A 16,436-nucleotide genomic window follows, 5' to 3' on the forward strand; every position below is an offset into this window, starting at 1 on the left:
GCCTTGCAGTCTCACACATCTTAAGGTAAGGGCATTACTGTGCTGGTTTCCCTGGAGCTAAACAACTAGCATCCAACTTTATGCTACACCAACCTGCATCTCTTTGGATCAGGTAACTCTTGAGTTGAGCAAAACCCTGATTCCTCACCTATTTCTTTTGTTTCTCTCCCATTCAACACTGTGATCCCCATTCTCATGCCCATCTCTAAAAGGTATTTAGGTGCTGAACACTTGAGCTTCTCCTACTAAATGTTCAATGGATTTGTTGAGAGTGCCAGGCAGGCTGCAAGCCAGCTAAAACCAGATGCATATTGTGTTAGACAGCAAGTGCCAAGCCCAAGATAACAAGATTGGTGAGAGCTATTAGCACCCAGTTAACACGATTGCGTAGCTTGATTTGAGCTGCTTGCTTGTTCACGGTGAGGTCATGTCTGGTTGCAAAACAGTATGTAACAATATTCTTTCAGTCTGTGTTTAATATCATTTGAGAATTAAAGGAATGGATAGTGGTTACTGGTTTATTACTTAAGGCTTAGGCTTGGAAAAACTCCCCTTATGTGTATGTATTAATGGCACTGGTCTGTCATATAGAAGCTTTCCAATTAACATGCAGTTAGAACAAAGCTGATTGGCATTAAAGGGGAGGGAATCAAACTTTGGGACTGGAAAAGCGAGATAGTTTAATAGATGGGAGTGACAGCAAAGGGATGATTTCTGTTCACTAACAAAGCAAAAAGCCATGCACCTGCTGACTAGGGAGAAAAGATTCTGGAGTAATACAGGCGAAAAGAAAGGAAGAGAGGAACTGAAGGCAGTGCTCAAAATAGGGAGACTGGAAATCTGCAGGAGGCATGGGGATGTAAGTCACAGAGGATAGGGGAGCAGCTTTGCATTCTGACAAGGCATCTCCTAATGTGTCATGGTGCTGTGTGAGTCAGAGCTGCCATAGTCAGGGACTCTAACCCAAGAAAACACAGCCTGGCTCAGAAGGAAGCTGAGAGACTATCCTGCTCAAATGAGTTGGCCATGTGCAACCGAAGGGAGCTCTAGAGCCCACAGTGCTTTCTGAAAACAAAAGACAAATACTGGAGTGCTGGATGCAATCTTGTTTAATCATAAAGGCAGGAAAGGACACAACAAACAGCAGGGATGTGTATTAGATCCAGGTAGGCAGCAGATGCCTGGGTCTTCAAGAGAGGTGTTTCTTCAGGCTTCTTCAAAGCAATGGCCAACAAAGGGCCCAGAAAGGACCTTGCAGGACAATATTGGCATCACACATCAATGTACAGAAGGAGGAGGAGAGGAGATCAAGGTCTGGATTTAGCAGGGCCCGCAGGTGTTCCAGAGCTTCCTGCTGTAGCGGGGCAAGGGGCAGGGGCTGCAGGCAGAAGTGTAGGGTCTGCCAAAGGTGCAGAGGCCCCCCGAGCCCTGAGTGGCCCCGGCGCCGTAGAGGCCCCCCAGCCCCAGGGAGCCCCCAAAGGCGGGTGCTCCGGAGGAGCCCACCACGGCTTGCTGGGGGAAGGAGCTGAGGATGGGGCCGGGGAAGGTGACGACGACGGGCGGTGGCTGGATGAAGGCCGTCGAGTCGGGGCACTGGCGCGCACACAGCTCGTTGCAGCTCTCAGCGATGGGCTGGGGCACGGCCACGCTGGTTTTGGGTGGGCACAGGTCGTAGCAAGACATCTTGGGGTAGAGAGATGAGCCTGCAGAGCAAAGACAGAAAGCATAGAGCTGTGAGTGAGGAGATGCCCAGGCAGATCTTAGCCCATGACATGAAGCTACCATGCATACAGCATGGCTGGAGTCTCTTTCACTGCTGTAAGGCCCACGCCACCCCCCAGTATCCTGCTCTCCTGTCTGGGAGCCCCACAGCAGCTCATTCCAGAGGAGGCCCAGCCACTCACCCTTTTCCCAAGCTGAGCCAGGAAGCAGTGCTGGATGCTGGTGCTCACCCAGGGCACTGCTTTTATGGGGGCCGGTGAGCATGGGGAGGAGCTGGTTGTGATGGGGGCACGTGGCTCTCAGCAGCCAAACCCCAATCTCTTCCTGCATTACATCGGGCTGTTTTGCTGATACCATTTCTCTGGCAGCCCCCACCCGCTCTCTCAACCCCTGCAATTACTCTGCTTGGATGCTGGCCAGCCCTCTGCTAATGGGCAAATTAGGCTTCTCATCCTCAGCCTGTGTAAGAAGTGTGACATAGCCTGAATGCCAGTGTCCATGCATGCCACAGCTCTTCCCCAGGGGGCTGGTTTTGCTGTGGCTTCGTGCCAGTTGTATGGAGTACCAGGAACTTGGCTTTGGCACTGGGCAGGGAGGAGGCCTTTCCCATTCTTCCTGAATGCCAGTGTCTGAATGATGAACACACTGCAGTTGTTATCTCTAGACAGTCATGGTGATGGAACACCAAATCAAAGGTTCTTCTCTTGGACGCTGCCTGCTCAGCACCATGCATTTGCCCCACGAAGCATTAATTTGATGCAAGGTGGCAATGGGGCCACTGCTGGTTCAACCAGGGGCTGCTGATTCAGGGAGGGCAGGGGCAGAGCAGCCTGACCTCAGCATCTGGGAGTGCAGCCTCTGCCCATTGGCCCAGCGGGTGATGAGCTGTGGGACAGCTTGTATAAAAGCTGGGTCTGCACTGAGCTCTCCCAAGCACTGCTCTGGCCTCCTCCTCCTTGGGAACAGGGTAAGTCTGAGAGCACTTCTCCTGCTGCTCCTGACCCAGGCCAGCTTCAGGCCCCTGTGCCTGGGCTGCTGCCATCGGCTGCTCTCTTACACTCTGTGCCCTGTTGCAGAGCTCCATCCCATCAGCCCAAGATGTCTTGCTACGACCTGTGCCCTCCCAAAACCAGCGTGGCCGTGCCCCAGCCCATCGCTGAGAGCTGCAACGAGCTGTGCGCGCGCCAGTGCCCCGACTCGACGGCCTTCATCCAGCCACCGCCCGTCGTCGTCACCTTCCCCGGCCCCATCCTCAGCTCCTTCCCCCAGCAAGCTGTGGTGGGCTCCTCCGGAGCACCCGCCTTTGGGGGCTCCCTGGGGCTGGGGGGCCTCTACGGCGCCGGGGCCACTCAGGGCTCGGGGGGCCTCTGCACCTTTGGCAGACCCTACACTTCTGCCTGCAGCCCCTGCCCCTTGCCCCGCTACAGCAGGAAGATCTGGGACACCTGCGGGCCCTGCTAAACCCAAGCCCTGTCCACAACCAGCATCACCAGCATCACCTCAGGCCTGAACCTCTGGGCACAGGGTGCTGCAGAGTGCTGAGCATCTCTAGACCCAGCTGAGGTCTGGGCTGCTGGCAATGATGGCACCTCCTGCCCAATTTATTTCCTCCATGGCCTTCATCTTCTTTCATGGCCCGCCTTTAACACTCTATTTCATTCTTTAGGCCTTCTGGCATCAATAAAGTTTTCCTTCATCAAATTTTCGATTTTCCCTCTTGTTTTATCAGAAAAAAAGCCAGCTATTTGTGTGGCAGCTGGGGAGGTAGAAAGGCTGATGATGAGAAATCAAAGGTTCCTCTTAGAACAACAGGTTGTGGGGAGTTTATATGGCAGAGACAGCCATTTGTTGGGGCTGCAGGGGGTGTGGAAGGGACTGAGAACTGCAGAAGCACTGCTTGAGCTCTGGAGCAAAGCACAGGGGAGGCTGGAGAGTGGTTGGTGGAAAAAACTGCCTTTGATTCATGTACTGCCTGTTCCTGGATGGAAAACAGCCTTACTAAAAGCCACATGTTCAGGGGGTATCCAAATTGAGCATCAGCCAGCCATATGACTTGAGGCTGTGACCACTGGGAATGTGGATGGTATCAGCCATTACCTGGAAGCAGGATGAGCATGGATCAGCTGTTTTGATCTTTTTGGTGTCAAAGTGTGCTGACATTGATTCACAACTCAGTTTGCTGGTGGCATGAAGATTAAATTCATAAGTAGGATCAAAGCAGGGGTGCTGTGTCTGTGGGACAGCTGACCACTTGTTCTAGACTGGTGTAAATCACTAGATCTGAAACAGGATCAGTGAGCTTGGGCTGGGTGGCATGAAGGTCTGATCCCTCTGTGTTTAATGATGTCTTTGGGTCATCTTTTTCACTAAGTCACTTGTGATCTTTGTGAGAAAGTCTGGATCAAGGCTATGATTAGTGCACTGAATGCAGTTTAGGAGGAATATGGCCTGAAGAGCAGAAGATCCAGCTGACATAAACTTTAACACAAAGTTAGAAGAGGAGACGAGAAATATCTGCTATTGACTAGAAGCATTTCTGACTGTATCTTCTCCTATTTGTTAGAAACTGAGTTCAATGTTTTGCTGTGCCAGTTGGTGGGATGTGAGGGAATGGCTTAATGCTTCGTGAGGGGATTTTCAGCTATCTGAGTTCTTAAAAAGAATCTATGCAATGAGAGGATGGACAAGCACAGGTGCTCTCCATGTGAATGTTCAGGATGAAAGTGGTGTCAGGTGTTGGAGACTTTATCTTCAGGATGGATTCCCTTCTAATTCATGATACCCAGTGATTGTCTGTAGGGGCTGGAGTGGCACAGCTTGAGGACACAAATTGAGTGGATGGTTTTCTAGAAGTTCCCTTTCAACTCAATCTGTGCCTACAGATTGGGCATGGAAGGGATATTTCTGAGGCCATGTGAGTTGGGGAAGACCCTGAGGAAGTGGGATGGTGGATTTGCAGATGCCCTGTTGGTACATTTCCTGCTGGTTACAGAGCAGCCTACATTCAAATAGGGCTCATCAAGATGGGCAGCAACACAGCATGAGCCAGAGCTGATAAGGCCAGGGGGTATGACCCATTGAAACACTGCCTGGTTCAGATGGGGGTTGAAAGCCTGTTATGGGCCAAGTGTGGGGACCATGTGCGGGAGAAAGGAGTCCTGTTGCAGCCAGTGTGCCCCAGAAGAAAAGTCCAAAATTCAAACTTTGGATGCAGATTGATTTTATTGCAAAGACAGGAATGGACATAATAGCAAAGACGTTCTTCAGTCGTAGGCAGGATGGAGGTGCCTAGGGCTCCAGAAGTGCTTCTTGAGGCATCATCAAGGCAGTGGCCAGCACAGGGCACAGCTCAGGACCAAGAAAGACAAAGTAGGTATTACAGATCAGCTCACAGGATGAGGAAGGAAGAGCAGAAGAGTCTTGTGCCTGGGTTTAGCAGGGCCCACAGGTGTTCCAGAGCTTCCTGCTGTAGCGGGGCAAGGGGCAGGGGCTGCAGGCAGAAGTGTAGGGTCTGCCAAAGGTGCAGAGGCCCCCCGAGCCCTGAGTGGCCCCGGCGCCGTAGAGGCCCCCCAGCCCCAGGGAGCCCCCAAAGGCGGGTGCTCCGGAGGAGCCCACCACGGCTTGCTGGGGGAAGGAGCTGAGGATGGGGCCGGGGAAGGTGACGACGACGGGCGGTGGCTGGATGAAGGCCGTCGAGTCGGGGCACTGGCGCGCGCACAGCTCGTTGCAGCTCTCAGCGATGGGCTGGGGCACGGCCACGCTGGTTTTGGGTGGGCACAGGTCGTAGCAAGACATCTTGGGCTGATGGGATGGAGCTCTGCAACAGGGCACAGAGTGTAAGAGAGCAGCCGATGGCAGCAGCCCAGGCACAGGGGCCTGAAGCTGGCCTGGGTCAGGAGCAGCAGGAGAAGTGCTCTCAGACTTACCCTGTTCCCAAGGAGGAGGAGGCCAGAGCAGTGCTTGGGAGAGCTCAGTGCAGACCCAGCTTTTATACGAGCTGTCCCACAGCTCATCACTCACTGGGCCAATGGGCAGAGGCTGCACTCCCAGGTGCTGAGGTCAGGCTGGTCTGCCCCTGCCCTCCCTGAATCAGCAGCCCATGGCTGGACAGGCACAGGCCCCTTCACTGCCTTCCCTACTCTTCCTGCTTCATGGACATAATGAGTGGTGCTGAGCAGGCAGTGACTGAGAGATTTGCCTTTGATTTGGTGTTTCATCACCTCACTCCTTTGCAGATAACAACTGCAGTGTGTTTGTCACTCAGACGCTGGCATGGAAGATGCCTGGGACAAACCTTCCAATTGCCCAGTGCTGTCACCTGCTCCTCCCTGATGCTCTGCACAGCTGGCATGAGGACACAGCAAAACCAAGCCCTTGGGGAAGTGCTGTGGCATGCATGGAACTGCTACCAAGCATGTGTCATGCTCTCTTCCCTCTTACACAGGCTGAGAATGTGAGGGCAGCAGTCCTAATTTGCACATTAGCAGAAGGCTGGCCATTATCCAAGCAGGACAATTGCAGGGGCTGATACAGCGGCTGGGGGCTGCCAAAGAAAAATCATCAGCAGAACAGCCCCATGGTATGCACATGGCAGATTGGGGCTTGGCTTCTGAGAGCCACGTGCCCCCATCACAACCAGCTCCTCCCCATGCTCTCCAGCCCCCATAAAAGCAGCGCCCTGGGTGAGCACCAGCATCCAGCACTGCTTCCTGGCTCAGCTTGGGAAAAGGGTGAGTGGCTGGGCCTCCTCTGGCTGGTCCTTGTGTGGATCTGCCTGGCAGGAGTGCAGGGTGCTGCGGGGAGACCATGGCCCTGAATCAATTGCGGATGCTCTGGTCCTGCTGTGTGTAGAGCAGACTCTGCTCTTGGGCTTATCTCTGCCTGGGCATCTCCTCACTCACAGCTCTACTCTTTCTGTCTTTGCACTGCAGGCTCATCTCTCTCACCCCAAGATGTCTTGCTACGACCTGTGCCCACCCAAAACCAGCGTGGCCGTGCCCCAGCCCATCGCTGAGAGCTGCAACGAGCTGTGCGCGCGCCAGTGCCCCGACTCGACGGCCTTCATCCAGCCACCGCCCGTCGTCGTCACCTTCCCCGGCCCCATCCTCAGCTCCTTCCCCCAGCAAGCCGTGGTGGGCTCCTCCGGAGCACCCGCCTTTGGGGGCTCCCTGGGGCTGGGGGGCCTCTACGGCGCCGGGGCCACTCAGGGCTCGGGGGGCCTCTGCACCTTTGGCAGACCCTACACTTCTGCCTGCAGCCCCTGCCCCTTGCCCCGCTACAGCAGGAAGCTCTGGGACACCTGCGGGCCCTGCTAAACCCCAGCCCTGCACATACCCAGCTCCAACATTATCCCTTATAGTCTGCGCTTCACAGGACACTGAGCATCTCCAGCTCCAGCTGTGACCTGTGTTGCAATGCTATCAGCTTCAACTGTCCTATTCCCTTCTTTCACATGCTGCCCATCCACAGCCAGAGCCTGTTGCCTGGCGTTCCCTTGTTCTCTTTCCCTTTCTGTAGCCTTGCTGTGCACAATAAAGATTTTCTGAATGCATTTCTCTCTATTCCATCTCTGTTTTGCTTCAGGAAACTCCACATCAGTTGTTCAGTCACTGGGGAATTAGAAACCATTGTCATGGGATGCACTGGGCCCTACTGTGCTCAGCTGATATGAGGAACAGACAGAGCAGAGGTGGCTTTAATGGGGTTTGGGGGGTTAAAAAGGGACACAGAGCAATTTGGTGCTTCTTGTTGATACTCCACCAGCAGAACAGCGGTACTTAAAGACTGAATGTTCCGGTTCTATGTTACCATTGTGGGCACGTTGTGTTCCCGAAGGGGAGGAGGGGCAGCTCGGCCCGAAGGGGGAAGTGGGGAGGAGCTCCGGACCGGACCCGCTCTGTGCCTGTGTCTGTCTCAACTTGCCCTGAGGAGAAGCGAGTTTCCATCGCACTGTCGTGGTTTGACACGTACTTTGTGTGCTCTCGTCTCTTCATTTTGTTTCATTTAGTTACATTTAGTGAATTCCCGTTCCTCCTCGGATCGCTGCCGTTGTGTTTTCTCTTTGTTAAAACGATCTGCTCGCTCTCTGCCCTTTTCCCTCTCCCCTGAGCAGCAGCTTTATTCCTGGGGCCTGCGCACCCCTGTCATGGACTGATACCCAGGGATAACCCCATGACAGCTGATTAAAATGAATCTACACCTTCAATGTAGGTTCAGAGCCTTCAGATGGGCACAGAGGGGATTTCATTAATGGCTCTGGGGAGTCGGAGACCCTTCCCAGAACAGAACCTGCATGCTTGCAGATATCATGGGGCTGCAGGTCCTGGCAGCTGTGAGCCCCCCTGCATCCTGACAGGACCCTTCCAGACTGAACGTAGCACTGTGTGAATCGGAGCTGGCACGGCTGGGGTCTTTGCCCCAAGATAGCCAAGCTTGGCTCAGCATGGGGCTGAGAGCCTGTCCTGGCCAAGTGATGAAGCTGTGTGCACAGGAAGGCAGCCCTGCAGCTCCAAAAAGAAAAGCCCAAGATTCAAATATTGGATGCAAGCTTATTTTATTGTAAAGACAGCAAAGGACAAACACCAGAGATGTGTACGAGGCCCAAGCAGGCAGGAGAAGCCTGGAGCATCAGAAGTGCTTCTTCAGGTTTCTCCAAGACAACAGCCAGCACAAGGCCCAGAAAGGACAATGAAGGACAATGGGGAAGAGGTGCTGGGGGGTCCCTTCCAACCCTACTTGTGCTAAGAAGAAAAGCTTCTGTGCCTCAAAGGGAGACCTGAGGTGGGGCCTGCTTATGTCACTGGGTGTGCAGCTGCCCTCTGTGACATCACAGCTGCCTCCTCTATTGCCTTCAGCGTGACAGAGCCCCAGTGGGCTCAGAGCTTTTGGGACCGCAGTGCTGAGAGGACGTGCTGCTTCCAGAGCTGCTTCCAGGGCTCAGCTATCGCTTAGATGGCGAGGAGAAAGGCTCTGAGAAGAAGGCGCCTGAATATACCTGGCTCCTCAGGGAGCCAGGCTGTTGGCGAGGACCATCAGGTCCCCGCAGAGGAGATGGCAGCAGTATGTCACAGGTATGAGATGGCTGCCCACTGTGACATCACAGCTGCCATCAGTGCCATCAAAGCTGCCGCCTCTATTGCCTTAAGCGTGACAGAGCCCCAGTGGGCTCAGAGCTTTTGGGACCGCAGTGCTGAGAGGACGTGCTGCTTCCAGAGCTGCTACCAGGGCTCACGTATTACTCAGATGGTGAGGAGCAAGGCTCTGAAAAGAAGGCTCCTGAATATGCCTGGCTCCTCAGGGAGCCAGGCTGTTGGCGAGGACCATCAGGTCCCCGCAGAGGAGATGGCAGCAGTATGTCACAGGTATGAGATGGCTGCCCACTGTGACATCACAGCTGCCATCAGTGCCATCAAAGCTGCCGCCTCTATTGCCTTCAGTGTGACAGAGCCCCAGTGGGGGCTCAGAGCTTTTGGGACCGCAGTGCTGAGAGGACGTGCTGCTTCCAGAGCTGCTTCCAGGGCTCACGTATCGCTCAGATGGCGAGCAGAAAGGCTCTGAGAAGAAGGCTCCTGAATATACCTGGCTCCTCAGGGAGCCAGGCTGTTGGCAGGGACCATCAGGTCCCCGCAGAGGAGATGGCAGCAGTATGTCACAGGTATGAGATGGCTGCCCACTGTGACATCACAGCTGCCATCAGTGACATCAGAGCTGCCGCCTCTATTGCCTTCAGTGTGACAGAGCCCCAGTGGGGGCTCAGAGCTTTTGGGACCGCAGTGCTGAGAGGACGTGCTGCTTCCAGAACTGCTTCCAAAGCTCATGTATTACTCAGATGGCGAGGAGCAAGGCTCTGAAAAGAAGGCTCCTGAATATGCCTGGCTCCTCAGGGAGCCAGGCTGTTGGCGAGGACCATCAGGTCCCCGCAGAGGAGATGGCAGCAGTATGTCACAGGTATGAGATGGCTGCCCACTGTGACATCACAGCTGCCATCAGTGACATCAAAGCTGCCGCCTCTATTGCTTTCAGTGTGACAGAGCCCCAGTGGGGGCTCAGAGCTTTTGGGACCGCAGTGCTAAGAGGACGTGCTGCTTCCAGAGCTGCTTCCAAAGCTCACGTATTACTCAGATGGCGAGTAGCAAGGCTCTGAAAAGAACGCTCCTGAATATGCCTGGCTCCTCAGGGAGCCAGGCTGTTGGCGAGGACCATCAGGTCCCCGCAGAGGAGATGGCAGCAGTATGTCACAGGTATGAGATGGCTGCCCACTGTGACATCACAGCTGCCATCAGTGACATCAGAGCTGCCGCCTCTATGGCCTTCAGTGTGACATAGCCCCAGCGGGGGCTCAGTGCCTTTGGGACCGCAGTGCTGAGAAGACGTGCTGCTTCCAGAGCTGCTTCCAGGGCTCACGTATCACTCAGATGGCGAGAAGAAAGGCTCCGAGAAGGCCGCGCCTGAATATGCCTGGCTCCTCAGGGAGGCAGGCTGTTGGCGGGGACCATCAGGTCCCCGCAGAGGAGATGGCAGCAGTGGGTCACAGCTATGAGATGGCTGCCCACTTTGACATCACAGCTGCCATCAGTGACATCAAAGCTGCCGCCTCTATTGCCTTCAGTGTGACAGAGCCCCAGTGGGGGCTCAGAGCTTTTGGGACCGCAGTGCTGAGAGGACGTGCTGCTTCCAGAGTTGCTTCCAGGGCTCACGTATCGCTCAGATGGCGAGGAGAAAGGCTCTGAGAAGAAGGCTCCTGAATATACCTGGCTCCTCAGGGAGCCAGGCTGTTGGCAGGGACCATCAGGTCCCCGCAGAGGAGATGGCAGCAGTATGTCACAGGTATGAGATGGCTGCCCACTGTGACATCACAGCTGCCATCAGTGACATCAGAGCTGCCGCCTCTATTGCCTTCAGTGTGACAGAGCCCCAGTGGGGGCTCAGAGCTTTTGGGACCGCAGTGCTGAGAGGACGTGCTGCTTCCAGAGCTGCTTCCAGGGCTCACGTATTACTCAGATGGCGAGGAGCAAGGCTCTGAAAAGAAGGCTCCTGAATATGCCTGGCTCCTCAGGGAGCCAGGCTGTTGGCAGGGACCATCAGGTCCCCGCAGAGGAGATGGCAGCAGTATGTCACAGGTATGAGATGGCTGCCCACTGTGACATCACAGCTGCCATCAGTGACATCAGAGCTGCCGCCTCTATTGCCTTCAGTGTGACAGAGCCCCAGTGGGGGCTCAGAGCTTTTGGGATGGCAGTGCTGAGAGGACGTGCTGCTTCCAGAGCTGCTTCCAGGGCTCACGTATTACTCAGATGGCGAGGAGCAAGGCTCTGAAAAGAAGGCTCCTGAATATGCCTGGCTCCTCAGGGAGCCAGGCTGTTGGCGAGGACCATCAGGTCCCCGCAGAGGAGATGGCAGCAGTATGTCACAGGTATGAGATGGCTGCCCACTGTGACATCACAGCTGCCATCAGTGCCATCAAAGCTGCCGCCTCTATTGCCTTAAGCGTGACAGAGCCCCAGTGGGCTCAGAGCTTTTGGGACCGCAGTGCTGAGAGGACGTGCTGCTTCCAGAGCTGCTACCAGGGCTCACGTATTACTCAGATGGTGAGGAGCAAGGCTCTGAAAAGAAGGCTCCTGAATATGCCTGGCTCCTCAGGGAGCCAGGCTGTTGGCGAGGACCATCAGGTCCCCGCAGAGGAGATGGCAGCAGTATGTCACAGGTATGAGATGGCTGCCCACTGTGACATCACAGCTGCCATCAGTGCCATCAAAGCTGCCGCCTCTATTGCCTTAAGCGTGACAGAGCCCCAGTGGGCTCAGAGCTTTTGGGACCGCAGTGCTGAGAGGACGTGCTGCTTCCAGAGCTGCTACCAGGGCTCACGTATTACTCAGATGGTGAGGAGCAAGGCTCTGAAAAGAAGGCTCCTGAATATGCCTGGCTCCTCAGGGAGCCAGGCTGTTGGCAGGGACCATCAGGTCCCCGCAGAGGAGATGGCAGCAGTATGTCACAGGTATGAGATGGCTGCCCACTTTGACATCACAGCTGCCATCAGTGACATCAAAGCTGCCGCCTCTATTGCCTTCAGTGTGACAGAGCCCCAGTGGGGGCTCAGAGCTTTTGGGACCGCAGTGCTGAGAGGACGTGCTGCTTCCAGAGCTGCTTCCAAAGCTCATGTATTACTCAGATGGCGAGGAGCAAGGCTCTGAAAAGAAGGCTCCTGAATATGCCTGGCTCCTCAGGGAGCCAGGCTGTTGGCGGGGACCATCAGGTCCCCGCAGAGGAGATGGCAGCAGTATGTCACAGGTATGAGATGGCTGCCCACTGTGACATCACAGCTGCCATCAGTGACATCAGAGCTGCCGCCTCTATTGCCTTCAGTGTGACAGAGCCCCAGTGGGGGCTCAGAGCTTTTGGGACCGCAGTGCTGAGAGGACGTGCTGCTTCCAGAGCTGCTTCCAGGGCTCACGTATTACTCAGATGGTGAGGAGCAAGGCTCTGAAAAGAAGGCTCCTGAATATGCCTGGCTCCTCAGGGAGCCAGGCTGTTGGTGGGGACCATCAGGTCCCCGCAGAGGAGATGGCAGCAGTATGTCACAGGTATGAGATGGCTGACCACTGTGACATCACAGCTGCCATCAGTGACATCAGAGCTGCCGCCTCTATTGCCTTCAGTGTGACAGAGCCCCAGTGGGGGCTCAGAGCTTTTGGGACCGCAGTGCTGAGAGGACGTGCTGCTTCCAGAGCTGCTTCCAGGGCTCACGTATTACTCAGATGGTGAGGAGCAAGGCTCTGAAAAGAAGGCTCCTGAATATGCCTGGCTCCTCAGGGAGCCAGGCTGTTGGCAGGGACCATCAGGTCCCCGCAGAGGAGATGGCAGCAGTATGTCACAGCTATGAGATGGCTGCCCACTGTGACATCACAGCTGCCATCAGTGACATCAAAGCTGCCGCCTCTATTGCTTTCAGTGTGACAGAGCCCCAGTGGGGGCTCAGAGCTTTTGGGACCGCAGTGCTAAGAGGACGTGCTGCTTCCAGAGCTGCTTCCAAAGCTCACGTATTACTCAGATGGCGAGTAGCAAGGCTCTGAAAAGAACGCTCCTGAATATGCCTGGCTCCTCAGGGAGCCAGGCTGTTGGCGAGGACCATCAGGTCCCCGCAGAGGAGATGGCAGCAGTATGTCACAGGTATGAGATGGCTGCCCACTGTGACATCACAGCTGCCATCAGTGACATCAGAGCTGCCGCCTCTATGGCCTTCAGTGTGACATAGCCCCAGCGGGGGCTCAGTGCCTTTGGGACCGCAGTGCTGAGAAGACGTGCTGCTTCCAGAGCTGCTTCCAGGGCTCACGTATCACTCAGATGGCGAGGAGAAAGGCTCCGAGAAGGCCGCGCCTGAATATGCCTGGCTCCTCAGGGAGGCAGGCTGTTGGCGGGGACCATCAGGTCCCCGCAGAGGAGATGGCAGCAGTGGGTCACAGCTATGAGATGGCTGCCCACTTTGACATCACAGCTGCCATCAGTGACATCAAAGCTGCCGCCTCTATTGCCTTCAGTGTGACAGAGCCCCAGTGGGGGCTCAGAGCTTTTGGGACCGCAGTGCTGAGAGGACGTGCTGCTTCCAGAGTTGCTTCCAGGGCTCACGTATCGCTCAGATGGCGAGGAGAAAGGCTCTGAGAAGAAGGCTCCTGAATATACCTGGCTCCTCAGGGAGCCAGGCTGTTGGCAGGGACCATCAGGTCCCCGCAGAGGAGATGGCAGCAGTATGTCACAGGTATGAGATGGCTGCCCACTGTGACATCACAGCTGCCATCAGTGACATCAGAGCTGCCGCCTCTATTGCCTTCAGTGTGACAGAGCCCCAGTGGGGGCTCAGAGCTTTTGGGACCGCAGTGCTGAGAGGACGTGCTGCTTCCAGAACTGCTTCCAAAGCTCATGTATTACTCAGATGGCGAGGAGCAAGGCTCTGAAAAGAAGGCTCCTGAATATGCCTGGCTCCTCAGGGAGCCAGGCTGTTGGCGGGGACCATCAGGTCCCCGCAGAGGAGATGGCAGCAGTATGTCACAGGTATGAGATGGCTGCCCACTGTGACATCACAGCTGCCATCAGTGCCATCAAAGCTGCCGCCTCTATTGCCTTCAGTGTGACAGAGCCCCAGTGGGGGCTCAGAGCTTTTGGGATGGCAGTGCTGAGAGGACGTGCTGCTTCCAGAGCTGCTTCCAGGGCTCACGTATTACTCAGATGGCGAGGAGCAAGGCTCTGAAAAGAAGGCTCCTGAATATGCCTGGCTCCTCAGGGAGCCAGGCTGTTGGCGGGGAACGTCAGGTCCCCACAGAGGAGATGGCAGCAGTATATCACAGATATGAGATGGCTGCCCACTGTGACATCACAGCTGCCATCAGTGACACCACAGCTGCCCTCTGTGACATCAAAGCTGCCGCCTCTATTGCCTTCAGTGTGACAGAGCCCCAGTGGGGGCTCAGAGCTTTTGGGACCGCAGTGCTGAGAGGACATGCTGCTTCCAGAGCTGCTTCCAGGGCTCACGTATCGCTCAGATGGCGAGGAGCAAGGCTCTGAGAAGAAGGCTCCTGAATATGCCTGGCTCCTCAGGGAGCCAGGCTGTTGGCGGGGACCATCAGGTCCCCGCAGAGGAGATGGCAGCAGTATGTCACAGGTATGAGATGGCTGCCCACTGTGACATCACAGCTGCCATCAGTGCCATCAAAGCTGCCGCCTCTATTGCCTTAAGCGTGACAGAGCCCCAGTGGGCTCAGAGCTTTTGGGACCGCAGTGCTGAGAGGACGTGCTGCTTCCAGAGCTGCTACCAGGGCTCACGTATTACTCAGATGGTGAGGAGCAAGGCTCTGAAAAGAAGGCTCCTGAATATGCCTGGCTCCTCAGGGAGCCAGGCTGTTGGCGAGGACCATCAGGTCCCCGCAGAGGAGATGGCAGCAGTATGTCACAGGTATGAGATGGCTGCCCACTGTGACATCACAGCTGCCATCAGTGACATCAGAGCTGCCGCCTCTATTGCCTTCAGTGTGACAGAGCCCCAGTGGGGGCTCAGAGCTTTTGGGACCGCAGTGCTGAGAGGACGTGCTGCTTCCAGAGCTGCTTCCAGGGCTCACGTATTACTCAGATGGCGAGGAGAAAGGCTCTGAAAAGAAGGCTCCTGAATATGCCTGGCTCCTCAGGGAGCCAGGCTGTTGGCGAGGACCATCAGGTCCCCGCAGAGGAGATGGCAGCAGTATGTCACAGGTATGAGATGGCTGCCCACTGTGACATCACAGCTGCCATCAGTGCCATCAAAGCTGCCGCCTCTATTGCCTTCAGTGTGACAGAGCCCCAGTGGGCTCAGAGCTTTTGGGACCGCAGTGCTGAGAGGACGTGCTGCTTCCAGAGCTGCTACCAGGGCTCACGTATTACTCAGATGGTGAGGAGCAAGGCTCTGAAAAGAAGGCTCCTGAATATGCCTGGCTCCTCAGGGAGCCAGGCTGTTGGCGAGGACCATCAGGTCCCCGCAGAGGAGATGGCAGCAGTATGTCACAGGTATGAGATGGCTGCCCACTGTGACATCACAGCTGCCATCAGTGCCATCAAAGCTGCCGCCTCTATTGCCTTAAGCGTGACAGAGCCCCAGTGGGCTCAGAGCTTTTGGGACCGCAGTGCTGAGAGGACGTGCTGCTTCCAGAGCTGCTACCAGGGCTCACGTATCGCTCAGATGGCGAGGAGCAAGGCTCTGAGAAGAAGGCTCCTGAATATACCTGGCTCCTCAGGGAGCCAGGCTGTTGGCAGGGACCATCAGGTCCCCGCAGAGGAGATGGCAGCAGTATGTCACAGGTATGAGATGGCTGCCCACTGTGACATCACAGCTGCCATCAGTGACATCAGAGCTGCCGCCTCTATTGCCTTCAGTGTGACAGAGCCCCAGTGGGGGCTCAGAGCTTTTGGGACCGCAGTGCTGAGAGGACGTGCTGCTTCCAGAACTGCTTCCAAAGCTCATGTATTACTCAGATGGCGAGGAGCAAGGCTCTGAAAAGAAGGCTCCTGAATATGCCTGGCTCCTCAGGGAGCCAGGCTGTTGGCGGGGACCATCAGGTCCCCGCAGAGGAGATGGCAGCAGTATGTCACAGGTATGAGATGGCTGCCCACTGTGACATCACAGCTGCCATCAGTGACATCAGAGCTGCCGCCTCTATTGCCTTCAGTGTGACAGAGCCCCAGTGGGGGCTCAGAGCTTTTGGGACCGCAGTGCTGAGAGGACGTGCTGCTTCCAGAGCTGCTTCCAGGGCTCACGTATTACTCAGATGGCGAGGAGCAAGGCTCTGAAAAGAAGGCTCCTGAATATGCCTGGCTCCTCAGGGAGCCAGGCTGTTGGCGGGGAACGTCAGGTCCCCACAGAGGAGATGGCAGCAGTATATCACAGATATGAGATGGCTGCCCACTGTGACATCACAGCTGCCATCAGTGACACCACAGCTGCCCTCTGTGACATCAAAGCTGCCGCCTCTATTGCCTTCAGTGTGACAGAGCCCCAGTGGGGGCTCAGAGCTTTTGGGACCGCAGTGCTGAGAGGACATGCTGCTTCCAGAGCTGCTTCCAGGGCTCACGTATCGCTCAGATGGCGAGGAGCAAGGCTCTGAGAAGAAGGCTCCTGAATATGCCTGGCTCCTCAGGGAGCCAGGCTGTTGGCGGGGACCATCAGGTCCCCGCAGAGGAGATGGCAGCAGTATGTC

At 55.7% G+C, this 16,436-nt stretch overlaps 4 protein-coding genes across 4 annotated transcripts; 2 read left to right on the forward strand and 2 right to left on the reverse strand.

Annotated features, from left to right (window-relative positions):
- Window positions 1–718: 718 nt before the first annotated feature.
- Window positions 719–1,703, reverse strand: LOC107324466 (scale keratin-like). Its single transcript, XM_085533743.1, has one exon. The coding sequence runs from the start codon at window positions 1,681–1,683 to the stop codon at window positions 1,321–1,323; it is 363 nt and encodes a 120-aa protein (XP_085389869.1). The 5' UTR covers window positions 1,684–1,703; the 3' UTR covers window positions 719–1,320.
- Window positions 1,704–2,496: 793 nt separating this feature from the next.
- On the forward strand, window positions 2,497–3,183 carry LOC107324465 (scale keratin-like). The gene is made up of 2 exons (XM_015884501.3): window positions 2,497–2,689; window positions 2,799–3,183. The coding sequence occupies exon 2, from the start codon at window positions 2,821–2,823 to the stop codon at window positions 3,181–3,183; it is 363 nt and encodes a 120-aa protein (XP_015739987.2). The 5' UTR covers window positions 2,497–2,689; window positions 2,799–2,820.
- A 1,419-nt stretch (window positions 3,184–4,602) lies between these two features.
- LOC146751720 (scale keratin-like) lies at window positions 4,603–5,735 on the reverse strand. Its single transcript, XM_085533748.1, has 2 exons — window positions 5,649–5,735; window positions 4,603–5,539 (listed from the first exon to the last, which is right to left on the reverse strand). The coding sequence occupies exon 2, from the start codon at window positions 5,515–5,517 to the stop codon at window positions 5,155–5,157; it is 363 nt and encodes a 120-aa protein (XP_085389874.1). The 5' UTR covers window positions 5,518–5,539; window positions 5,649–5,735; the 3' UTR covers window positions 4,603–5,154.
- Window positions 5,736–6,310: 575 nt separating this feature from the next.
- On the forward strand, window positions 6,311–7,273 carry LOC146751721 (scale keratin-like). Its single transcript, XM_085533746.1, has 2 exons — window positions 6,311–6,452; window positions 6,654–7,273. Exon 2 carries the CDS (start codon window positions 6,675–6,677, stop codon window positions 7,035–7,037), a length of 363 nt encoding a protein of 120 aa, XP_085389872.1. The 5' UTR covers window positions 6,311–6,452; window positions 6,654–6,674; the 3' UTR covers window positions 7,038–7,273.
- Window positions 7,274–16,436: the final 9,163 nt, after the last annotated feature.

Source organism: Coturnix japonica, unplaced genomic scaffold (assembly GCF_054131305.1).
Source record: "Coturnix japonica strain WE unplaced genomic scaffold, WE-NBRP24 Scf062, whole genome shotgun sequence".
Lineage (NCBI taxonomy): Eukaryota > Metazoa > Chordata > Aves > Galliformes > Phasianidae > Coturnix > Coturnix japonica.

What these genes read in the sequence shown, in the direction of transcription:
- LOC146751721 (XM_085533746.1), top strand. Translation starts at nt 6,675, where the DNA reads ATGTCTTGCTACGACCTGTGCCCACCCAAAACCAGCGTGGCCGTGCCC.
- LOC107324465 (XM_015884501.3), top strand. Translation starts at nt 2,821, where the DNA reads ATGTCTTGCTACGACCTGTGCCCTCCCAAAACCAGCGTGGCCGTGCCC.
- LOC107324466 (XM_085533743.1), bottom strand. Translation starts at nt 1,683, where the DNA reads ATGTCTTGCTACGACCTGTGCCCACCCAAAACCAGCGTGGCCGTGCCC.
- LOC146751720 (XM_085533748.1), bottom strand. Translation starts at nt 5,517, where the DNA reads ATGTCTTGCTACGACCTGTGCCCACCCAAAACCAGCGTGGCCGTGCCC.